Source organism: Sminthopsis crassicaudata, chromosome 6 (genome assembly GCF_048593235.1).
Source record: "Sminthopsis crassicaudata isolate SCR6 chromosome 6, ASM4859323v1, whole genome shotgun sequence".
Classification (NCBI taxonomy): domain Eukaryota; kingdom Metazoa; phylum Chordata; class Mammalia; order Dasyuromorphia; family Dasyuridae; genus Sminthopsis; species Sminthopsis crassicaudata.
This window is the reverse complement of record NC_133622.1, coordinates 183,670,968-183,697,464: the sequence shown is the minus strand read 5'-3', so window position 1 is coordinate 183,697,464 and position 26,497 is coordinate 183,670,968. Positions and strand designations below refer to the sequence as shown.

General features: G+C 35.5%; 1 protein-coding gene across 7 annotated transcripts in view; it reads left to right on the top strand.

Annotated features, from left to right (window-relative positions):
* ABLIM2 (actin binding LIM protein family member 2) overlaps positions 1-26,497 on the top strand; it is a 293,927-nt gene that overhangs the window by 226,485 nt on the left and 40,945 nt on the right. For 5 of the 7 annotated variants that reach the window (XM_074276290.1, XM_074276285.1, XM_074276287.1 and 2 more), the window contains 4 exons: positions 875-973; positions 12,695-12,796; positions 14,344-14,397; positions 24,027-24,076. In XM_074276290.1, coding sequence (XP_074132391.1) covers positions 875-973; positions 12,695-12,796; positions 14,344-14,397; positions 24,027-24,076 — 305 coding nt within the window. The remainder of the gene's footprint in view (positions 1-874; positions 974-12,694; positions 12,797-14,343; positions 14,398-24,026; positions 24,077-26,497) is intronic. The other 2 variants (XM_074276286.1, XM_074276288.1) reach the window with 2 other exon arrangements.

Sequence of the window (26,497 nt, the reverse complement as noted above, 5' to 3'; positions counted from 1 at the left end):
TTTTGATCTGCTTCCTAATTATCATCATTTCAAGGTGACTTCCTTTTCAATTTCTTGTTTAGAGATCTGCACAAAAATAGGATCATAGAATTTGAAACTGGAAAAAAATTTTAGAGATCATTTATTTAGTTTAAACTTGTCATTTTGCGGATAAGGAAAATGAGGCACAAAGATGTTAAGTGACTTGACCAAGATCACATAGATAGAAAAGAGTAGTATGGAAATTTGAACCTGGAGCCTTTGACACCAAGTTCTGTGCTCTTTCCACTAGACCATTATTTCCCTTATTCCTTGCATGGGGCTTTGTGCATGATGGCATTCAATAAACACGTGTTGAGACATTTATTGCCATTGGGCATCTTCTATGTGCAAAGAACTGGTATGCCATGCCATGCCAGGTGTAGACCAAGCAAGCTGAGCCTGTGAGTACCCAGCTTACTTGGGTGGAACACAGGCCAGTGAGCCCAGGATGATGGGTCCAGTCCTGAGGCAGCCAGTTAGCTTTGCTCTGTTCCACTGACTACAGAGAATCTCTCCCCATCTTTCTTAAACAAGGGCTATAGCATATGGGGGTGAGGGGAGACTTCATAAGGGGAGAAAGATATGAATGATTCAGCTCAAACACCATTGAAAAACAATTCACATCTATCTAATCATAGCACCATTTTGGTGTCCCAAGGGGCAGTGTTTCAGAAGCAACAATAAGGCTTGCCTTTGTAAAAGCATCCTTTCAGGTCCCCCAAAAGGACTGCATAGCAGTGAGAGAGAAATGGAAAATTCTCCTGGATATGCTGATTCCTAGGAATATTTTTTTGGCTTATAAGTAAGTGACCTCCATAGTTTATTTTCGCTTACTCTCTGTTGCCCCCCTCAGCTGGTACTCTGAGTCTTGGTACCAGTAGCTGCATCTCCCTGCCCCAACACCCAAGCCCTACATCTATGTTCAGACATCATTACATCCCTTACTTCAAAGGTAAGATCATGGAATGCCAGCCAAGCTGTGGTGACTGTAGACATATCCAGATGTGTTTTGGTTTCACGTGTGTGTGCCACGCATGGCTTCCCTCAATATACAGTGTGTCTCAACTCTCATAAAGTGTTCCTTGGTGTGCCATGTAAGTCAGTGAGACAAACAGTCCCTGTGAGTACTCAGTGTCATTGGAAAGGAAGTTAAAGTTACTTTGTAAAGCAAAGGAAGGGCAAGGAAAAGTGCCTACTTAGAGGGTGACAGGCACACAGGAACAAATTAAGCTTGTATTAAGCTTGAACTTCTGATTAAAGCACACTCAGCATTAGATAACAGGGTGGTAATCTAGTTAATTGCTTGGGACATTTAAATTTTCTATTGTTAAAATTCAAAACTAAGAAACCCCTTGGTAAGGACACAACTTTCTAGTGTATTCTTCCCCTTGCCACCTGATCCTCCATTCCCTTTGCCCCCCACTCTTCCGTGCAAGGCAGAATCATGTTCCAGGAAATGAAACATATGTTTATCTATAGATGTATAAAAACTTAATACTTACATAAAGTCTGTTTTGAATTTTTCATTTTTCCTAAGTAAATTAATAACTGATGTTTCCCCACTTGGATGTTTCATTATGTCCTTCCCTCAAAAGCCAGGATCCTACCAATCTGTCACAGACATTATTTTAGAGGGTGAATATAGGATTTTCATCAAGTCTCTGTGTCCATGTTCTGTCCTCATCTGTCCTCAACCATGTACAAAAATCGCAATTCAAGAAGCAAACATATTGCTTCCTTTCTCAAGTGGTAGGGGAAAGACTGGAGGGAGGAAGAGAATTTAGAATTCAATTTTTTTTATAATGGATGGTAAAAATAAATAAGTAGATTGATGAATGGATGGATAGACAGATGGATGGATGGGTGAATGAATGAATGAACTTTTGGTTAGAATGCTACAGCTCTCCTAATGCCCTTCTTGTGGGAACAACACTGAGATCCCCACATAAAAGGGCTCTAAGTTGTTACTCCCTGCCATATGCACATCTTCATTTGAGATATATTTTTGTTTCTGTTTTCCCCTCCACTTCTAATTAAGGAACATTAAGAAATGAATCTAAGAAACTTAAAACATAAAGAGAAGAAATATTTTCATTATGCTTAAATAATGTTTTTACAGTTTTCAACTATATCAAAGAGATATGGACTGATACAGACACAAATACAGATAGACAGGATCTTAAAAAATACTCCAAAAGAAAAATTCAAAATGTTTGCAGAGGGAATCAAATCAAAAAGCTTAAGTGTAAAGACCAGTGATTCAACATGTTTAGTTTCATGTTCTTAAAATTCCAGCTTCTTAATTTCTCTTCTTTTTCCCTCAACATCTAAATAAAACAAATATCCCTAAACAATATTCATCAGAACTCTACCTGGCTGCTCTTCAAACATGTTCTCTGTTTGCCAACATGTATGGGAGCCCACACCAGCTCTGTTCCCTCTGGCCAGCTCTTCTAAATATCTTCCCTAATAGCTGACCCAGGATGGAAATGCTAATGTGGTCAGATGACCAATTATATATCATCTCCATTTCCCTTCCCTTCCCTAAATATCCTTTCTACCTATGATCTCAAGTGGAAGTGCTCAGAGGCAGCTGGCCCATTCTCAGACCATTTTAGTTTTCACAATCATAATTAGATGGAAGCATCCCAGGAAAGCATCCAAAAGAGGACAAACAAATTGTAATCCCTGCCATAGTCAGGTTGACCCTTGCATAGCCTTGTACTTCATATTTTCTCATCCTTCCCTCCACCCCTCCCCTAGATGGCAAGCAATCCAATATATGTTATACATGTTAAAATATGTTAAATCCAATATTCACATATATTTATATACATACATACACATATACATATATATATGTATATACTATCTCCCCTGATTGAATGTAATCTACTTGAGGGCAGAGGTTATTTCATTTTGACCTTTGTTTCCCCAAACTCCAACATAGCATTCAGCACATAGTAGATATATAATAATTGCTTGTTGATTGATTGATTCCCAAATGCATAATGATCATACAATATCTCTTAGGGAGAAGGGCTTCTTGTTTTTTGGTTTTTTTTTTTTTTTACTTTTAACCATTGGCTATGGCTTTATTATTTATACTAAAACATTCATATTACCTATTCATAAAAGAGTGAGCAGGTATCCCTGAAGGAATTCTCAGAAGAGAAGCTCTTCCCAAGCCTGGATTTTTCAAAGTCAAAACTTGCCCAAATCACCTCCTCACACATTGTATCCCTGCTCATCAGAATGCCTCTAATTGGGACCAATAATTGGAAGGCAAAGCCAGGGACTCGAGGGCTTTTATTTTAGGAAATGGCTTGGTGTGGTTTTTCTCCTCATCTCCTCCCAGCTACACTGCTTTAGGACTTCCCTAGGACTCCATCATGCCCCCACACCCATGAGAGGAAAGACCTCTCACTCCCTGTTTTTCAGGTTTCTTTTATATGCATACATGCACATCTCCCTTTGGAGGATAACCTCTTTGAGGTCTTTGTTTTTATTTGTATTTGTATTTCTAGTGCTTAGCACAGCACCTAGAACACAGTGGGCATTTAATAAATGCTATCGACTATTGAACATATCTAAGTCACCCCAAAGTTAACTCTGGTTCTGTTGCCCCTATTAACGCAAATCCCTACTAAGCTGGAAAGACTTTGTACCTGGCCAGGGATGGATCTGTCCAAAGACCAGCCCAGAAAATTCTAGTTTACCATCATTTCATTTTATTTTGGCATTAAGTACCCAGTATGTAGGAGGTAACATGCTAGACTCTGGGGATATAAAAATGAGACAGCCCTCATCCTTCAGAGTGTCTTGGACAGGATTCTTTGAGTCCCAGGAATTAAGAAAGAAAGGTCAAGGGGAAGGATCCCTGCATCTAAGGAAAGCAGGAAGCCCTGAAGTGTTGTTGCAAACATATCCCAGACAGAAAATTGAGTAGAGGAATAATCAGCTTGAAGCAGTGATAGTTATGTGCTCCAGTTTTGGCAGAGGAACCAGGTTCTTCTTCTAGATCAGCTACTTGTTAATTTTGTGACTTTAAGCAAGTTTCTACCTCAGTAAGCCTCAGGTTACTAATCTGTCACATTGGACCAATGAACCTCTAAGAGTTTTCTAGTACTTTAAGGTTTTCAAAAGGCCTGACATCTCCTTGCCTCATGCTATCTGCACAGTTGTGGAAAAAAATACTATTTCGGATGAGAAAACTGAGGTTTAATGGGGTCAGGTGACTTTCCCAGGATTATACAACCAGTAAATGCCTCAGAGACCATTTGAACCCAGGTATTCCTGACTTTTAAGTGCATTAATCTGGAGGTTTTCCCCCATTCTTCAGTTAAATTTCAAGAAGTCAGCTAGTTCAATTTATTCAAGAAAAATGTTTCATGAGTTCTTGATACTCTCTTTGCAAGGCTGAATGAATCTTGACTTTCCCTAGGGCCTTCTGCATGGCAATATAGAAGGACAAAGAGCAGTAAGACCAGGCCCTGCCCTTGAGAAGCTCATGTGGCATGTCACTCTACTGCTGGTACATCTAGGGTACTATTGCGTGATACCATTCCCTTGTCATTCGTGGCATTTGTTGCTCTCTAAGGTTTTACTCGTGAAAGCTTTGCATGTTGGGCTGCAGGAGATGAGTGCTCTTGACTTGTGATTGATTAGCCCAGCAGGCCCTCTTGACTTAATTGTACTGTACTTGACAAATATGCCATGCTACCTACCACGCCCCCATGCAGCCATTGGTGTTTGACCAACAGTCCGTTGCACAAAAGGTTCCCTCTGGCTAACTTAACAACTTAATACATGTTCTGTTAACGTCCCTGGAGTGTGTGGTTAACATTCCTGGAGTTTGGAATGCAATAGAGTGAGCTGTTCCAGCTCCTTCCCCGCCTCCCTATCCCATCCCAGATCATTCAATGATCTGTATTTTGGTGACATGAAATAGATGTTCTAAATTTGAATTGGTTGATTTTCATAACCTGTAATGCAAATATTAGGTGTTAAAGCTGGTGCCCCTAGCCAACCATTTCCTATGGGGTGATGGGGATTGGGAGTGGGAAAGTAGAGTCTCAGACAATCACGATGCCAAAAATATACCTTGGCCTGTCTAAATGGCTGATCACCACAGGTACAGCCACACCAGAATACTAATTTTTTATGTTCATGGAAAGTGCATTTCCAAACATAGCCACAATACTTGTTATTCCTTAGGAAAGGAAGAGGAAGAAGAATAGCATATCAAGGGAAAATAGACATATGATAATAAGATAAAGAAATAGAATAAGATAAAGAAAATTCAGCCCTTTCCCTGAGCCCCCGAGTCTTCCCTACAATCCTAACTACACAGTTAACCACACTGTCCCAAAGGTGCTACCTGCTCCTAATATAAAAATCCTAAGGGTAAGGTACCAGCCCTTCCTTTTCCTTAATGCCCAGCTAAGTAAAATCTCTTCAAGGACAACTTCTTGATGTTTAGGTCCTAGGCGCTACATATCTCTTCTGGCTTTTCCAGATCCAGTGTTACTGCCAGAGATGCCTGCTGAAAAGGATTGGGGCCAAACTACACATATTTCAGTCCCGATGAAGGAATATTTAGATAAAAATGCCTTCTTTAAATGACTTTTTAAAAAAATCTGTCTTGCAGTGGGTTCTTGCTCACAGTCAGATGAAGTCATAGAATCTCAAAAGTGAATAGGAATTTCAAACGTTTGTTATCTTGTTTAATCGATATGACTCCTCTCCTCAACCAACATCTCAAACACTACTCCTCAGATACTTCTCATTAGAGGAATATTTTGAGGAAAACTCACTATTAGACAGTGGTTGTTTGGTAAACAGCTATTAATCATTTTCTTCTTTCTTTTGAGCAGCATTCAGGCTCCCTGTATGTTCTAACCATTAGACTAAATTCTATATTTTGAAGAAATTAATGAAACTAATCACCTTTTTGCAGAATAGGACTTAAAGTCAGTCCCAAGTTGAACCTCCAGCTCTGATATTTACTAGCTTTGTGACTCTGAATAAGTCACTTAATTAGTGACTCTGTATCCTCATGGATAAAATGGTGATATTAGTACCTATTTCACAGGATTGTGAATAAAGCACTTTGTGTACCTTAAAAAAAAACTATATAAAAGTATAATTATAGTTATTATAATTTACCTTTCCGGGCTTCAGTTTCCTTATCTGTACAGTAAGGGGGTTGAATTAGATGGTGTCTACATTTTCCTTCCAGTTTTAATGTCAAAGTTTTATGTGGCCTGCCCCAACACTTTCTCACAATGTGAGAGTTGCCTAGGAATTTTGTCTTTATTTATGAATAAAAGGCTTCTAATAGAAACTCTTCTTACTCAGTAGCTCTCCATTATTCCCTTTCTAAATAGGTCACCTTCAAAGGAAAATAATAACTCTTTCACTGCTAAGGTATTTTTAAGGTAGGTGGACAGCTATGATGTAATAGGAAAAAACACTGGTCAGAAAATTTGGGTTAAAGTCCCAATTCCAAGCCTTGCTACATGCGTGACCCTGAATAAATCACTCCCCTCTCTAAACCTATCTTCCTATGAAAATATTGGATCTATAATACTATACCACCCAACTCCCATGTTTATGATAAGTCAAACAAGTTTTCTACCCCAACGTACTACATAAATAGAAGCTGTAGAGAGTCAGGGAGACTGCTCACAATGGATTAGTCATCACATTAAATGTTGTTGCTTAAGTGTTTGGCTTTTTAGTGGAAAAGTCTCATGCTGAAGAGGTTGTTTGCTGGAAAGTGATTGATGAGTCAAAACAGAATTATCACTAAAGACTAAATGAAATACACAGAAGCCATTTACAAAATTGTTTGCTCTTAAGAGAGCTTCTCCCAATTTGATAGATAAGAAAATTGAGTCCCAGAGAAATGGCATAATTTGGCCAATGTCTTGCACTCTAAAATGGCAGTGGAGACCAAATCCCAAATCTCCTGTCTTGTAGTCTAGTACTAAACATACTTCCTCCAAACTTTCCCCAACTCTGTGACCTCTTCAAAAAGCTCCAAAATATAACTTGAAAAACTTTCTGGCTTTTACAGATAGGAAAAGGCAAATCTTTTGCAAAAGGAAATAGCAAAGAACAATGGATATGAAGTCAAAAAAACCAAGTTTTGGCCAAATTTTAAGTTCTAACTCTAAAAAGTCCTGTACCTCTAAGTCTGTATTGCTTTATCTAAATATGGAGCTAATAATGCTTATACTACCTAGTTCACAGATTGTTGTGAGAAAAAGACTTTGTAAACTCTAAGGCACTCTTTTCCTGTTCTACGTTTATTGTTGTGCAAAAACTATGTAGTATAATTAGCAAGACAGCTGAGACTAATGATCTAAGGGCAAAAATCCCAGAACTAATATTTCATTACTATGTGATCCTAGGAATGCTTATGGAATCATCGTGTGTCCAACTTGGTGGGGACTTTAGTGACCATCTAGCCCAACATAACTTCACATATACACACACCAAGAATAACCTCTAAAACATACCTAATAAATGATCATCCAACTTTCCTCAAAGACTTCCAATGAAAGGAAACCCACTATGTTTGAAGGCAGCCCACTCCACTCTTGTTTGCTCTCATTGTTACAAGTTTTTCTTTGTATTAAACTTAAATCCAGTTCTCTACAACTTCTACTCATTTTTCTTAGTTTCATCCTTTTAAACCAGGTAGGAAAAATATGTGTAATTGTTTTTCCATATGATAACTCTGAATTTTTGAAAATGAAGTCATATCTTTATAAGTCTTTTCTCCAAAGTAAAGACCCTCAATTTACTCTTTTGAACCTCATGGGGTATGTTTTCCAGTTCCTTCTACATTCTTTTCATTATCCTCTATGTGTCAATAACCTTTTAAAAATATCTTACCTACAACTGAACAATTCCATATGATCTCTGGACTTTTCCATTGTGGATATGATACTTCTACTCATTTTGCCTAAGATTTTATTACATATTTTGGTTCTCCTGTGACTACTAGTAACTCTTACTGGTTTTGTGATTCATGAATTCTGGTCTAGCTACACCTCTCCATCCCATTCTTTTACTGTGTTCATAAAAATGTTATTCTTATTCCTCTTGACTTGTCTTACTATATTTTGCCCATTTTTCTAACTTCTATTCATCTTACCCAAGAGTATATTAGATATTTTGACTTTCAGATAATTGTTAGTAACTTCTACTGGTTTTGTATTACATGAATTATTGTCTTGTTATACCTCTCTATCCCATATTTTTACAGTGTTCATAAAGAACTTTATTCTTATTCCTCTTGACTTACCTTATTAGATTTTGACCATTTTTCTAATCTTTTGAGATCATTTTGGACTCATATTTGATCATTCATTATAGTCCTCCAAAATGTATATTATCTATACATTTGATAAAGATCTTTAGCCAAGCTGTTAATAAAAATAATTAACAACTTATTATTATTTTTTTAATTTTAACACAATACCATAAAGAATTCTTTTCTGATATACTTCAGGATGAGACATTCTTCCAAGATGAAAGTGATCAGTTAATCATTACTATTAGGTCAAATCATTTTACTAGTTATAAATGTACCAAAGTGGATTGTCAACCAGAACTCATGTATTCATCTCACCCACAGGGATAAAGTTGTCAAATTGCTTACTGAAATAAGATATTTAGGGCATACTTAGATCTAATAGGCCAACAGCCCCACAAAAGAAATAAGACGTTTTTTAGTATAATCTATTCTCAATGATCTAATACAACTTTTAGTAAATTTTAAAATATCCACAATATTTTTTGATGTTTCAATAATGTTTTAGAATTTTGCTGACACATTATACTAAGAACTTTATAAACATTATCTCATTGTATTCTCACAATAAACCTGTGAGATGGATGTTAAAAAAAAAAAGAATTTTGCTGACAATGAAAATCAATTCCCTATCCTATAGTTTGAGGAATATATATATATATGTATGTATATATATATATATGCATATATATATAAATGACCTATATTTCTTCTTGTAGAATATTTTCCATTTTCCTTGATTAAAAAATTGCAAGAAAATCAGTAATAAGACATCTACCACTTGTTTTTTTGCTGTTTGGAGGCCTGATTTGAGGACCTCATAGAGGCTAGCTAGCTATTCAGTTAGCTTTAGTTTTAACTTCCTAGGAATCATTTTTGTCCTGCCATTTCCATTCTAAAGATCATTCTCCTTAGAGAGAATAGAAAGAGTTAGAAAAAAGCAAAAAGTTATATATTTCTGCTTTTTCTCCTCTCTACTCTAGCAGCCATCCTAGCTATTATTTAAGCTATCTCTTGCCCTCAGTGTAGCTAACCCAATCTCTTGTTTCCATTAATATTCATTGTCACCAGAGAGCTCTAGCATTCAGACTCTTCTTATAGAACGATGCTACTCTTTTGTTTCTATCTTCTCTCTTGTGCTTGTTTTATCTCTTCTGCAATTTTTCAGTCTGTGTTCACTAATGACTTCAATATTCTCCATGAAGTACAAGCAGAGGTATCTGTAAAGCTCACAGTATCTAGAGCTTGAAAAGAGGTCATCTGGCCCACCATTGTGATAAAGAAAATGAGGCTTATAAAAGTTAAGTGGCTTACCACACAGATAGTTAAATCAGAGAATTGGTATTCAAACTGAAGTCCTTGGAGTCTAAATTAATTTCCCTTTCTTATAATACCATTTTGACGCTCAATTGTGATCTGGAATTGAGTTTGTTGGCAAGGAAAGAAAAAAAGAAGATGAGTTTTGCAATATGCTGTGGAAAATGATATAAATAGTTGATAGGAATAGGGTACAAGGATAATCCATTGGGGATTTAGCTAAGTTTATGTAACAAAAATTGGTAGATGTTGAAGGCAATGAAATTTAATGATTTAATCCATTCCATCAGCAGTCCTGTAGTAGGAATGAGGAATCATGGTGGAGGTTAGCCAGAGACATGGATGTTCAGGTTAGGGATGGTGGAAACTCAGGAGGATGAGAAGTTTTAAGGGAATAACTAAAGAACCATTTACATAGCCATCCTGGGATTCTTATCTCAGCAAATGAAGGTAGAGTGTTGGTTATATAGATTCAAGAAAAAGTTATGTCCAAACTGGATATTCTGGCAAGATTAAGGAATAGATTTAGCATGAATAAAAATTAGGAGGGATGGATAGGAATCTGTGGTAAAAGAGTACCATTCCAAAAGATGGTGAAGTATGATGAATGGTCCTTGATTAGTGAGTGAAGTAGGACAAGATAGTAGAGGAATCTGTGAGATGTAAAGAAATTAAAGAACCAATGGCAGGAGGTAGAATATAGAGAAACTTTGATCCAGATTCTGAAGTCAAACAATCAACCAATAAGTATCTATACAAAAATAAGATAGTCCCTACACTGAAGGAACTCTTATTCTACTGGTCATGGAGAAGAATTTTGAGGGTGAACTGAAAATCAATGGATAACAGGAAAAGAAAAGGACAGTGACTTACGACGTACATGAATTGCAGGAATTTCACAGGTTAAAAATCCCTGAGGGATAATGGTTAAAATGATGTATGATTAAGGTATATAAAAGAATTTAATCCATTGCTTTTTTGTCAGAGTAAGTCTTGCTAAGAACATGGGTCTGTTTTTAGACTTAGCATTGATATTTTCATTGAACTTTTTCCCCCTTACTCTGACTTCAAAAAAAAAAATTTCTGTTGTCATTACATAAAAACTTTTATTTCCTTTGTTTTTACTTCATTTTTTTGCGATAGACCAAGACATAGAAAAAATTCATATAAAACTTGATTTGGTTTTCTATAGATATGGTACATAAGTTTAGCAGGAAATAAGATTTGTAAAGCAGATAGGAGGGATCAGAGAATTTCAGTTGAAGACTCTATGAGCTAGTATTATGGATAGAGATCTGGTCTTAAAATCAGGAAGACTTCCCCTCTGTGTGACATACACCTGCTATGTGACACTTGAATTAATTATTAACTTCACTGTATCCCCAGACAGCTCCAAGACTAAGTTGCAAAGTGGGTAACAGTCTTCATTGACAAAGGGAATTTTTTCAACAGGAAATCCCTATTGAAATAAAATCACAGGCCGAGTCCAAAAACAAAACAAAACAAAGAAACTAAAAATCTTTCTGTGGTGTGATACCCTTCCGATTTTGTTCTTTATTCTCAAGAAGGCTGACTAGAGCACTATTGCTAGGAATATTCAGGGATTTGAAAAGATTGGTTCTGAGAGTTTAGGTATGTCTATCTTGGAGGTGGAAATCATTTCAAGAGATGGAAATGAGTGATGGAGTTCCTGAGAAACCTCACATACATAATCAGTAAAATAGTCAGTCCCACTCTCTTCCAGGCAGAAGAGGCTCATTCAGCCAAGTACTACCCTTCCCAACTGTGTTTTTGCACTTCTTTCTGTGGGCATGGTCATCATTAAATCAAGGGTCCCTGTCACCCCTCCCATCAGCTGGCAGTGCACTCCCATGGGGCTGTTAATTCATGCTGTAGCCTGAGTCCCATCCTTGCAAAAAGCTTCACCATTAACTTGTCATCAGTTCTACATTCCATCCTCACTAAAATAGTTCTCTCAGAGGCTTTGTGGGATAACAATGTCATGTGGAGCTTCCAGTTGCTTTGAATTGCTACAATCCAATTTGATGTTTTTTCAGTCCCTCTTTTCCTTCCTTTCTCCCCAAATCCCTTTCCAAATAAGAGCTGTACTTTTAATTTGCCAAGCTGTGCTATAATGCCATAGAGCGTTCCTTTAAGTATAATCAGATGAGAAACAAATTAGACTTTATTCCTATTTAGCTAAATAAACAAATTAACATCATATAAATCCATTCATTTGGCACATTGTTTATTTGGGAACTTTTTTGCCCAATTGACTATGGCATTATTAATTTTTGACTTGGTAATCCAACTTTACTGGCATTAAAAAGAAAACGGGGAAAATAAAGTAGAGTTGGAAGATGTTTTCTCTTCAACATACCAAATAAAATTTAGGGACTATAGGAAATCCTTGCCATTGAGGTCTTCAGTTGATCTCAGATTTCAAGAAACAACATTTAAATTGGTGATCTTGATTGCCATTGTAAATTCTGAAGCTATTCTCTTGTGGATTCCCTAATTGAAGTGTCAACCTGCTGTGTTTGAATGAAATAGAACAGAGAAGAGAGTTCAAATGGCTTTTATTGAATCTCAGAAATCCACAAAAGAGATTTACTGGATCTGGGAAATGTACACTGAGAGCAAAGCTTACAAGGATGTCTGCTAAATGAGCAAACATCCCAAGGAGACAACCAGGTCCAGCTGCTAAGCTTCCCTGCTAAACCATCTAGCAATCTTAGTAGTCACCATCCTACTGCTTTGCCATTTGCCCATGAGGCCATATTGTAACCTGAATATATAGTTATAGGATATAGTTCTTGGGTGTTCTGTGTCCAAATTTGATTGAAAGGTTGGATTAGCAAGTCAATTGGGCCTGGTTTCAAACTTTGGACAAATGCTAAATTTACAGAGTTTGGCCAGCACCATGGACAGGAGATCAGGCCTGTTGTAAGTAAGCTTTCTGTGCTTGAAATACTCTGCTTTTCCATTTTTTTCTCCTTTTATCTGCTTTCTTTGCTCTTCCCTTTGGAGGCAGTGAAAGTGGCCGGAGCACTCCCAGTTTATCCATGTATTCAGACAGCAAACCTTCACCTTCTACCTATCAGCAGGCTCCTAGACATTTCCATGTACCAGGTAGGCATTCAGGGCTGTGCTTTGATCTCTTACTGCCCTATCCCTCTGGTCTATTTATTATCTCCTATCTCATTGTTGGGCGTCTGGGGGGGTTGAGTTTCCTGTGTGAATGGCAGAATGAAGACTAAAACTTCTCTCACTTTGAATAATTTTTCCTGCTGCTAACCTCCTGAGGGGAAGGGGAAAGAGGTTGGGGGAGAAGGAATTCCTATGGTATCTTGTGAGCAAAGCAGAGCCATACAAGGCAGGAACATGGTATACATGTCAGCCCATGGACACATAGAAATGGACCATAAGAAGGGGACAGAGAATAAACTCTGCACTTATCAAAGGCAAGTTTTCAATTAATTAAAAAGAAAAACCATCATTTCACCAATACCTCTAAGACCAAGAGTCTCCTCATATTAGGAAGATTCTTCTGGCTGGCCACCTATGTTTATCCTTGGCTTCCCTCAGATTCTGCCATTACTGGGAAACTCCAGTTTCCAATCTGACTTGGCTTTTGACTTCCTCCTTCTCTTGAATTACTCACTAGACCCATGGTCCTTTTCCCTCAGTAAGGATTTCCCTCTCATATCTGACCTAATCATCACATAAGCTGCCCTTCAGAAGGAATATCATGGCACTATCTGACACTACCCTTTTTTCTGCAGCCCTCATCTTCTTAATGGTGGCAGAGTGTTCTTTCCATATCCTCCAACAAAGTACCAAACTGACCAGGGGCCACAATGTCTACTATTGTCTCCTCTTGCTCTGCCGTGCTAGTGTGCTATAGGATCAAATAAGTGGGGACATAAAAGTGCTCACACATGTCTAAATAACCATGTTTTGTAAAGCTCTAAAATAATCCTAAAGTATAATTTATTTTCCATGATAATTAATAAGGCAGTTATATATATATATATATATATATATATATATATATATATATATATATATATATATATATATATATATATATATATATATATATCTGGGGTTTGGATTCAGATCTTTGCAATTCTCTACACTTGCAAAGATCTGAATCCAAACCCCAGATCCACTTCTTGTTAACCATATAACTTCACTCCTTACCCTTAGTTTCCCCATCTGGAAAATGGGGATAGTAATATTTGAACCATCTCTTTGTAAGGAAAATGGTTTATAAGTTGTAAAACATAAAGAAATTATAATTACAGATACCTAGGAGCAGAAATATGGATGCCAGCTGGATTACAGCATCAAATTTATATTTTTTGAGAAAGTATTTAATATGTCTAAATTTATAGCTTCCATTATTTCTACTTTAAAACTGGGAATATTCAATGATACAGACATGACTTGACTCAGCAATAGATGTCCTATTTAATTTTCTCTATGTAAGCTTCTCTATCCTTTTAAAAAAATTTACTCAATGGGCAGGAGGCCATTATGGTGATTTTTAACTGTGTGAGAGGAATGAAGCTGTTTTGTTTTGTTTTATTTTGTTTTAAGAAATAGATTGGAAATTGTCACAACTGCTTGCTCACTCTTTTGTTCTTTCCTTTCTTTTCTTTCCTCCTCCTCAGACTCTGGAGTAAAAGATAACATCTATAGGAAACCCCCCATCTACAAACAGAATGGTAGAGTCTACTTTCCTCTTCCTTCAGGTTTTCATTGTTGATACTGCTATTTTCTGCATGTCTTCTATATTCTGATTTACAGCTGAATCAAATCTTTTTTTGTCCTGATGAATGATCATTTCAACTCAACAGAGGCAGCTAAGTTTTCATGGCAAGAGTACTAGATTTAAAGTCATGACTCTGTCTCTTAAAAAAAATATATTTACCTTTGGGCAAATCCCTTCCTTTCTCTGGCCACCATATGTAGAAAATGGATGGAATGTTCTCTAAAATAATGCCTTACTTAGCTTTAAATCCTGTGATTCTGAGGCATAAAATAAGCTAAACATGAATTATTTAACCAGGAGTCATGTTTTGAGAAACTAAAGCAAAAGAAAGTCAGCATATGACTAGTTACTCCAAAAAATCTCTGAACATTAATGATCTCAAGTTCTCATTGTGCACATGTGGAGGTACATTTAGATTTCCAGACAAGTAAGATCCACAATCTAAGAGAAACTTAATCAGAAACTGTGACATATGCTTCATTTTAAAAGGGTTGTTACAGGGACTTGGATAAGTCACTTAGCCTCACAATATTTTAGATAGAAGGTGTCAGATTCACAAAGTTGTCAGATTCACAACTCCAAAACTCCCCAGTGAAGCTTGAATCAGATAAAAATATAATTGGAACATGTTTAACAAAATAAATGGATGTATAATATAACATAGATAATATTAATTTATGATTTTCTAAGTCGAGATTCAACCAAGACATTTCTAGTTGAGTTTGACACCATTTTTTTTGAGAAATTCTACAAGATTATAATTTGAAGAGAAGGTGCCAACCTGTATTGATGAGGGAGTTTCTTCACCTGGGAGTTACAAATACTAATAAAATCACAGATTTATTCCCTTTTCCTGTACCTTAAAAGGAGAAAAATATTTTAAGGCCACTAAAAGAAATCTAGTTAGTTCCGAGAAATAGATATTGACTGACTTTATAGATAATGTGATTTAACTTCATTCTAAGAGGGAAGGAAATGGGGAGGGACGGGAAGAGATTTAACTTACTCAATTTATTTCTTGTCACTTGAGGCTGCAATAAATTATTTGGTTACAAATGAGCATCCTTACTCTCTCCCCAACTGCACAAACTCCCTATTTTAGGTTTTGTTTCCTTTTTCTCAAGCAAGAAAATATATATTTTTTAATTATGTGTATTTGCAGACAGTGGCTTCTCCCAGATTTCTCTCAATCAATGAATCATAGAATCACTACATATTAGAGCTGAAGCAGAGGCTTTAAAACAAGGTAGATAGCATGGCAGGTTAAAAGGATAATTTAATACCTCTCCTTCATTTTCAAGATGGAGAAACTGAGACCTGAAAAGATCAAGCAACAAATGAATGAACAACTTCTCAAGAGGCTGCCTAGGATGAATATATTCCTATTTTAGAATGAATTGGATTAGATGGTCTTTGAGGTCATGAGAGTACTCTGAAAGAAGAGCTTCAAAACATAATATTTTCATGGGATCACAGGAATTAAAATAGGAAGGCATTTTAGAAACTGTTTAGTCCAATTCCTTTATTTGAGCAGCTTGGCCAAGGTCATTCAGGGAGTGTCAGAGCAGATTCAAATGCAAGTTCCCTAACTCCAATTATGATATTTTGTCTCTACATCACACTAAGTGGGTTTCCTCATGGGGGTGGTAAGTTACTCATCTATAAAGTGTTAACCTAAGAGATTTGAAATGGTAAAACCTTAAATGAATATTCTTGATTTTTTTTGTTGAAGAGTGGAATTTGAAGGATGAAAATTCTAAATATTCTCATTTTTTTAATCTGTGTATTAGTCTCTCATCTAAATGCTGGTTGAATTTATTTTTTAAATGCCAACAGAATATTCAAATTCCTTTGTGCTATTGTACATATTATTGACAAAAAATAGTTAGGGCATGAGTTAAGTTGGGTATCTGACATATTGCTATAAAGCCTCAGACTGTCAGTTATAAGGGATCAGGAAGTTTTCTAGTCTGACCCATACCTGAATAAAGATTGCCTCTGTAAAGTGTGCAACAAGCAGTCATCCAACCTTTAATTTAAAAATGTCTAATGAGGAAAAACTTGGGGCAACTGATTTTACTTCAGAACTCAAACTTAGCAAAACATGTTTGCTAATTCTCATTATCAGCTATGATTTTCCCATTCCCCAAACTTTAACCAAGTGGAACCAATCCATTCATTTTCTATTTCCCCTTAGCACACATAGATATAACCATTCCCACCAGTTACCTCCTCCTTCCCAGGGACCCAGAAGTTAAGAAAAGCCAGCTATCTTGAGCTAGTGTCTGAGGCATTTACCTCCTTACTTAGGAAAATGCAGACTTTACATAAAACCTGGACATCAAAAGGTACAAAATCTTTCCAGAAAAAAAATATCCTTACACTGTTTAGAGAAAAGCCACTTTGTGTTAACTTTTAATAAAAGCTAAAAATAGGCTAGAAATAATATTTATTTATTTATATATTGTAGTACTTAAGATCTTACAAGGTGATTTTCTCCAAAACCCTATAAAACAAGGATTACCATACCCATTTTACAGATGGGGAAAGTAAGACATTGAGAGCCAAAGCTTAGACTCAAGTGCTCTGACTTTTAGTCCATTGGTCTTTTTTCAGCATGACTAGAATATGATGGTTCCATGAGATGTTTAACCTAGTCCACTATCTTTCAAGTGAGGGCAGCTACTAATCTATGAATGACACCATAGCCAAGAGTTTCTTTTCCCCTTTGGATTATGAGAGTTCATGGTGGCTATGAAGGCAGCAAGCTGATGATGGTTGCCTTGAAATGGTCTGATTTAATTGACCTTAACAAATGCATGTGTGTTTATATATATATATATATATATATATATATATATATATATATATATATATACATACACAGAAATTTATATTCCTACATATACACATACAGACACAATCTACATGTCTACATATGTATGTCTACATGTGTGTTATGTGTGTGTCAATCAATAGGTAGATACATAGATAGAAAGAAGATAGCTGACCTTGGAGATTACAACTCAGCACTTGTGTCAAAACCAGTTATGTCAGTGGATCTTGGGGAAAAATGAATTAGATATTTTTTATGGTCATTTTAGCTTCATTTTTAACTCTCCATTTATCTAAGTGGTCAATTAGAAAAGTTCCTGAAGGAAAATGTATCAGTCTTTATATTCAGAGGGAAGACAAATGACAATTCTACTCACTGAGAGAATGGCTAATAGCCCCTGACAGTACTGTTGTTGAAGAAATCAAATTGGAAGAATATTTATTTTCTTTTAAAAATTGACTTGGCATGTTAGGGCAGCACTGAGAAAATCGAAAGTAGGACAGCTTTTGAGTTACAAAACCCCAGATTTTGTGTGAGAAGTGTACTAAGTTGGATGTCCTACAAGACTTTTGCCTGAAAATGTTTTTTTCCCCCTCAGGCATGCAAATTGTCCTCTATGTTCTATTTTCTTGTCACAAAAGGTATTTTTAGTGCTTTTTTCAATTAATTAAAAAAAGTTAGATTTAACCTTAGGATCATCTCCTGCTGTGTAAAACATCTCCATCCCCATGGCTGTTGCCACGCTCTTCATCTCAAGGTGCCATGCTGTCTGAAGCTTAGAAATGGTTGTCCTCAGGAATCCCAGTGAGTCACCACTTTAAAAGAATGGCCATATTGTTGTCACAAAAGGAACACTAGTTCTTAGTGACACAAAAGAATAATGCACTATAAGATTTGGATTTAGAATCTGAGAGCTTGAATTTGAATACTGATTCCACTAATTATTTTTATGACCTTAGGCAAATCACTTTCCCTCAATGAACTTCAGTTTGCTCTTTTCTAAAAATAAAGGAGTCAGAATATAGGACGACTAGGATCTCTTCCAGGTTCCAAGCCCTAAGATGTCTTACTGAAAAGCATTAAATATTGAACTAACAGCAATGAATAGACAATATGAACTGGGGCTCCAGGGTTTTCCTTCTCAGTTGGATTTCATGGCAAAGAATAGAACAGCTGAGAAAAGTAATGAGAATTCAGGCGTGTATGTGATCAATGACTTGACATGACTTGAAATTTTAAATTCTCATGAAGCATTTTTTCAATCTGATTTTGGCATGAACACTTAAAAATTTCAAATTAATTAATAGATGCCTTCAATATTGATCTATAGAGTCTGGGAGCATGAGAGGAAATAAAAGGATAGTCTGGCTCCTTTCAGAGGCCCCCAAAAGAAGAAATTGAGCTTCTTTTCTTACAAGTAATTATGAAATATAATAAGCATTTTTGTGCTAAAAAGCAAATAAAGCCCCCCGACTGAATAAGATTAAAAATATTAAAAGATTAAAATCTAGTCAATATTGATATTATCTCTCAGAACCGTCATCTCAACACTTTTTTTGTGTTCAGTAGAAACCTGGTATTCCCCATCCAAATAAGTCAATGTTATCACTATTTTGCCCTCTTTATCAGTGATGCTCAAACTTTTGTTCTCAATATCTATTATTAAAAATTATTGCAGTTCTGTGCAAAGAGTTTTTGTTTCTGCAGATTCTATTTATAGATATTTATCACATTAGAATTAAAAAGTAATTTTGAATTTGTAGACTTTCTGAAAGGGTTTCAGAGATCCCCAGGCTTCTCTAGACCACTACTTGGAGAACCACTGCTCTATATTATTAAATATGAAATTACATGTACATAAAATGGTTGTTGCTTACAATTATGTTGTTGTTGTTGTGTGTTTTTAGTATGAAAGGGGTCTTACTTTTCTCTATCTCAATATCTCTAAGCTTGGGTCTGGGTAGAGACTGCCACAGTAATAGTTGTGGTAGTAAAAGGTCAGAAATGAATAACAGTTTTGTTTTATTTTGTTAGTAAAAGAAGGAGCATAAACAATAGTCCAGTAGTAAAAAGTCAAAGGCCACACACAAGTAAATAATCCTCAAGATACAAATATCATAGGTTGGTACTTGTGCCAGAGGCAGGATCATGAGTAAGTGATGAAACATAGAAAGAACATTAATGGCCATCTAGTCCACCAGGCCATCTAGCATCCAAGAGGTAAAACAGGCAAGCTTGGTCTAAGATGGTCAGGCAACAATCCAAGCAATTGAGGGTCCAACTGATATATGCTATAGTTTCATTTTAAGTCACTCAAAATACCCTGGGCAAGTTACTTAACCCCAATTGCCTCAGGAAAAAAAAAGAAAAAGAAAAAAAAAGATAACAAAATCACTTAATATGATGATGCTGCCAGTATCCAGTATTTCTAGATAATCTTTCCCCTTGATTTGAATGAGCTACAGCTGTGGACAGCTCCTTGCCACTGCTGATGAATATGATAAGGGAGATAGCTGGGTTTGAGGAGAGGCAACAACTAGTATTCAGTGGGTATCAACTTTAAGAGGGATAGTTCAGAAGAGGGAGGAATCAGTAAGAGCATAACTAGTTAGGGAAGAAAATCTTCATGGAAGAAAGTGGATGAAAAAAATGTTAGTACAATGTGGATGGAGAAGGGAAAAGAGAAGGATATTCTAGGCAGGAAACAATGAAAGTAAAGACACTTAAATGTGAATGAGCATGGTGAGTTCATGGGGTAGAGTAATCAAATATCAGGAAATGAGGTTATACATTGCCTGACTCTTTACAACCCCATTTGGAATTTTCTTGGCAAAGATACTGGAGTAGCTGGTCACTTTCTTCCCCAATAGAATCACTTAACTGCTGCCCTGAGCCCTCCCGCCTTCTGTAAGATGAGGTGGTTGTACAGTATGAACTCTGAGGTCCAGCTGTAGAGCCAGGATCTTTTGATCCATTGTTAGCTAGCTCTAACAGTTAAGAAACTCTTCCTTAAAAACTTCATACACAGTAAAAGCAAGATTATGTGATGACGAACTGTGACGGACTTGGCTCTCCTCAGCAATGTGATGATTCAAAACAATTCCAATCAACTAGACATAAAAAATGTCATCCACATCCAGAGATATGGACACTTAATGTGAATCACTTTTTGTTTGTTTGTTTGTTTTCCTTATGGTTTTCCCCCTTTTGGTCTGATTTCCCTTATACAATATGACAATTATAGAAATGTGTTATAAGAAAAACTTGTCTTTAATTAAAGCTAAAAACTTCCAAGATTCCTAATCTACTACCTAGTTTCATCCCTTACAGTGACAAAGAGCTGTCCATAGCTGTAGCTCATTCAAATCAAGGGGAAAAGGTTATCTATGACACTGGCATTATGTTGAGTGATTTAAAATGGAACTATAGCACATATCAATTGGACACTCAGTTCTTCGGATTCTTGCCTGACCATCTTAGACCAGACTTGCCTCTTTTACCTCTTGGATGCTAGATGGCCTGGTGAACTAGATGGCCATTAATGTTCTTTCTATGTTTCACCTTGTGTTAGTTTGTGATCCTGCCACTGGCACATGTATCATATCATATTTGTCCTTTTTTTCCTTCCACATCCCACAACTTATAATTTTGTCCAATAATGGCACTATATACTATTGGAAGTTGGGGTAGCCTGTCTTTCTAACTATAAATCCTTGTGATTTATTAATACAATGAAGAGTCTCAGCTCTCTGGCCTTTGTACATTGTTAGCCCTGAGGAAACTGGAGTAGTGGCTGTGCAATAGAAGTCAATGCAATGGATCCCCTTATTATCTATGTGTCAATGAGTCTGAGCATACATATTTACACAAATACTTTTTTTCTTAAAAATGATATTATTCACTGAATTTTCATAACAAAGCAGAATTTTACTTCTGATTCCTTAGGGATCCTTTTCACTTACACAAAGAAAGTGGGTATGTTTTCTAATGAAATTTTGATGAATATAAAACTTGACTTCTCAGTATTCAATTAGGGGCTTTCTCTTGTCAAAGTTCAGTCTCCTGGCCAGTATTATCTGACCTACTTTTATTCTTATCCTTAGCAAAGTATGGGAGATAATGTCCCGGAAATATTGAAGACTACGTTTCTCCCTCACACTAACAAGTCTTAGGTCATGGTATAGTATTCTACACTATAGTCAGTTTTACATGATGTTCATTTCTATCCAGAGCTTGAGGAGTAAAACTTGAGGGAATTTAATCAGATGAAGTGCAGGTAGATGGCACTTTGGAGCACTAGACTTGGATTTAGGAAGACTCATCTTCCTGAGTTCAAATTTGGCCTCAGATACTTACTAGCTTTATCACCTTGGGAAAGCCATTTAACCCTATTTTCTCAATTTCCTCATCAGGAAAAGGAGCTGGAGGAATAAATGATAAACCAGGCCAGTATTATCTTTGCCAAGAAAGTCCCAAATGGACTCAAGAATCACACATGACCAAAACAACTCAATAATAACAACAATCAAATGGTTTGATTCACTTTGATAATGATCTATAAATGTGAGAAAGGATAAAGGTAATAGGTATTTATGTTCTCAAATTAACACTGGGAAATTCAAGTCACACTTCAAAGGAGGCAATTTTTATTTGTAATTTTAACATCATTAATCAATGACAATGGAAAACTAAAGGCTAACAAAACAGGAAATAAAAGGATCGCCTCTCTCATAGACAAGCCTAAATCCTCTTTATTACATTTCTCAGCTTCTCTATTCTTTGCCATGAAATGCAACTGAGAGGGAAAAAAGTGGAAACCCAGCTCACATTGCCCCTTATTGTTAGGCCAACATTCAGTGCTTTTAAGTGTGGTAGGACATCATAAGACTTATATATACTTATATACTCCTTTATACATATATTTATATTCATATACTCAAATATAATTCAAATTTGTAATAGAATTAGGAAATGCCTTCTTGAAGACCTAATTCTATTTAGTATAGTTTCATTCCTTACTGATATTTGTTTTTTTGTGTTCAGTATTTTATGTAGAATTTTAAAATGCCATTTTCCATGTCATTACTTTCTTTTCTTTTTTATAATTATACATTAAAATTAAGTTGTTTTAAAACTGAGGTGCTTTACAACACTTTCAATATCTTGGAATGAATCCAGAAGAGAGCAGCTGGAGACAGTGTCATATAATGTATGAAACTAAATTAAAAAAATGAAAAACTAAACTAAAAAAAATAAAACTAAAAATTAGATGAAAAAACTAAAAATATTTATCCTGGGGAAAAGTAGTCTGGGGCCAAGTAGACTAGAGATATGAGTGCTGCCTTAAAATATTTGGATGAATATCATATGAAAGAAAGATTGAACTTGTTTTACTTGACCCCAGTGGGTAGAAATAAGAATAATGGGAAGAAGTTACATGGAGGTATCTTCCAGAGTTTTTTTTTTTTTAATTCCTAAAAATTAAAACTGTTTAAAAGCAGAATAATTGGCCTCAGTAATCAGTAAGTTTCCCATGACTGGAAATCTTTGAACAGGGTCTGGATGAATACTTCTCTTGGGGGTTCAACAAGGAATTCATGTTTGGGTTTAGGTATGAATTGAACTAGATGGCCTCCTAGTCTTATATCTCATGATTCTGTGAATAATTGGGTCTAATATTTATGGATTTTTTAAATGTCATTTTTCATAATTTGTCATTTTCTTTTTTAAAAGCATACTTTAAAACCATCACATATATCCTTTAAAATGTTAATGGGCTATGCCAAAATCCTGAGACTATTTGATTAAATCATTATAATGAGAGAACACTTTATTTGAGACCATTAATTGATCTGTAGGACAGGGCACACACATGCATAAGCACAGACATGGACAAGCAGGATTTCTATATGCAGGATATTCCTACTGAAGCCATTTTCTCTTCTTCCCCACCTTTTAAAAAATTGAATCATATCATTATACACTTCACCAACAATACTATATGAGGATCAATTCTGATGGTCTTGGCTCTCTTCAACAATAAGAGGATCCAAATCAGTTCTATTGATCATTAATGAACAGAACCAGTTACACCCATCAAAAGAACACTGGGAAATGAGAGTGGACCACAACATAGCATTTCCACTCTTTCTGTTACTGTTTACTTGATTTTTTGTTTTACTTCCCAGGTTATTTTTACCTTCTTTCTAAAACCAATTTTTCTTGTGTAGCAAGACAACTGTATAAATATGTATACATATGTTGTATTTAACATATACTTTAACATGTTTAACATGTATGGAAGGGAACGTAAAGTGAAGGAAGGGAAAAGTTGGAACAGAAGTTTTTGCAAAAGTCAATGTTGAAAAATTATCCATGTATATGTTTTGTCAATAAAAAGCTGTAATAAAATTTTTTTTCAGGAAAGAATTATCAGTGCCTTAGGTTTAGCTACTTTCAAAAATGCATTGATATGTCATTATCTGTTTTTTAAAAATCTTAGATGTTATATTTTTACCATGTTTATATATTAGATTACTTGCCATCTAGGGGATAGGGTGGGGGAAAGAGAGGGGATTGGAACACAAGGTTTTGCGAAGGTCAATGTTGAAAAATTATCCTTGTATATATTTTGAAAATAAAAAGCTTCAATAATTTTTTTAAATTGGATCATAGAGCAGAAATGCTAATACTGGGAATGGTGTATACATTCTACTTCAAAACAGAACTTTTTTTTTCTATTCTAGTGTCAAAGAAATCAGATGAAGATGGAAATTTTGATCCAGATAACCGGAAGGTAATGAGAAACATAGAAATAAATGAAATTCATTAGCCAATATCTTTAAAACTAAAGAAAATTTAAAAAAATTAAAGATAATCATTAAAAATCTTTTTCCAGATTTCAGGTCCTAACAACTTAAAATTAATTGGGCTAAGACTAAGAAAGGAGGTCCTTTCTATTGAAGAAGGATGATATAATAGAACATTGTCTTGGGTCAGGACATCTAGCACTTACAATTGGTTCTCTTGGGCATGTCACTTCTCTCTTTTGGGACTCAATTACTTCATCTGTAAAATGGGGATGATAACACTAAGCTTCCTACCTCATAAAGTCATTTTGAGAAAAGGGCTTTGTTAATGTGTAAATGCTATATAAATGAGAGGCAACATAGCAAAGTCAGGTCTTAAGATTAGGAAAACCTGAGTTCAAGTTTTATCTCTGATATATACTGGTTGTGTAACTCTGGACATATCACTCATTGACCCAAGCATATCTCTTAAGACTATAAATTACAGAGCAGTTGCCAATTCTTATTAATAGAGAAAGTTTCTGCATTAAAAGGTCCTTATAGCAATGTAATCAAAGGTCTAATTCAAGATTTTTTAAAGGCAGCAGAAATGTGTTTTTTTAATTGTATCCTTTTCTGTTTAAATGAAAATTTGATTGGAGCATGTAAACTGGCTAGCATTAAGGTGTTTTTCAGTCCAAGATCCAGTGACACTCTGAATCTTCGAAATTCTTAGGACCATAAGTAAGATCTTTTAAGCACTTAAAATACTTTTTGTTTATTATATTTTGTCCTACCTAGATTATACATCCTATTTATAGCTATGCTTTAAAGAACAGTTTCTGATGTCTTGTTTACAAATATAAACTCTCTATAAATGAACCATTTTACTGAGATCTTCAGTATCTTGCAGCATCCAGATTTTATATTATCTTTTTTATAATACATAATACCCACTAATACTACTCTTTTACAAAATCTTATTATGTCTTGGAGGTGACCATGGATTTTCTCGGGCTATCCTGGTGGAACCCAGACTCCTATACCTTCATTTAAGCTAGGGAGGCTGACCTGAATCTATTATTATTAGACCAAGATAACTAAGACTTCTTACTAGGTAGATTTCAAAGGGATTGATTTTAATCATGTCAACTCTTGAAGACCATCTCCTGGGTTAGAGAGAGGTGGTGGTAGAAGACATCTCCTCTGGGTTCACCTCCAATTTGCATTGCATATATCTTGTAAGGACATGGTTGTTTACATCTTCCCTTTAAATGGGAGCTCCTTGAGGAAAGGAATTCTTTTTTCTTTTTATTCCCATTCCTTAATACAGAGCTTGCCACATAGCAGACATTTAATAAATGTTTTTGATATGATGAGAGAGTACCAGTCCCTAAAGTACTGAAAGATTAATGTACTAAAAATTAAATAGCAGCTCCCATATCTGTATTGTTTCATTTGCTCCTTTTGAAATAGAAAGCATAAAAATTATTATTAAAAGGTTATTCAAAGAGGATGAATGACTTGTCTGAACTTATATGGTCAGAAATTGACAGTTTTAAGACTTTAAAGATCCAGATTTTCTGGGGCCAAACTGTTTAGTAATTATCCTACTACATTTCCCTGCCTTTCTACATTATAAAGAGCTTTACTGTTATATATAGATCACCAAATATTCCTGTAATATGTATAACAAACCTCAGTTTGGTCTAAACTATTTTTCCTTCTCTCTTTTTTTAAAGAGATAATTCAATGGGAGTAATATATTCAGAAATGAAGATAATGTGAAAACAAAATATAAAAATTAAAAAAATATATAAACAAACCTTAGTTTCCCTATCTGTAAAATGGAGATAGGAAAATCACAGTATGGAAAGAAAAGAGGAACTAGGTCTTAAATGTCTAACATTCTTTGAATCCAAAGGTCCACATAAGTATGGATTTTTTATATAGTAGCTCTGCTTAAAGCTAAATAATCCCATTTTTAATAGAAATCCAATGCATATAAATTCAAATATAGAGTCCATAGAACACAGTTTATGTACAATAACTAGGAGATATTACTCAGCTAGCAGGTCCCTTTCTTAAGCTTGAGCTATGAGTCAATACTTACCTCTTCCTGGGAGGTTGGTAGAGGTATTATTATCAGACTAGGATCCTGGTTCTCTTTGAAAGTCTTAGTCACTACATCTCTCCTGCTGAGTTTTGTCCTAATTCAATTTAACTGGATTCAACATGCAATTGAACTTTTTGTGGTTTCTGGATGTACCCTTATGTAGGCATGGAACATTGATCTCTACCATTAAGGGGAGAATCTCATGCCAATGCACTTTGGGAATAAAAAAAAAGCACATTAAATCTAGAATTAAAATATCTGGGTTTAGTTCTTGGTCCTGCTGCTTGCTAGCCATATGACTTTTGATAAGTCC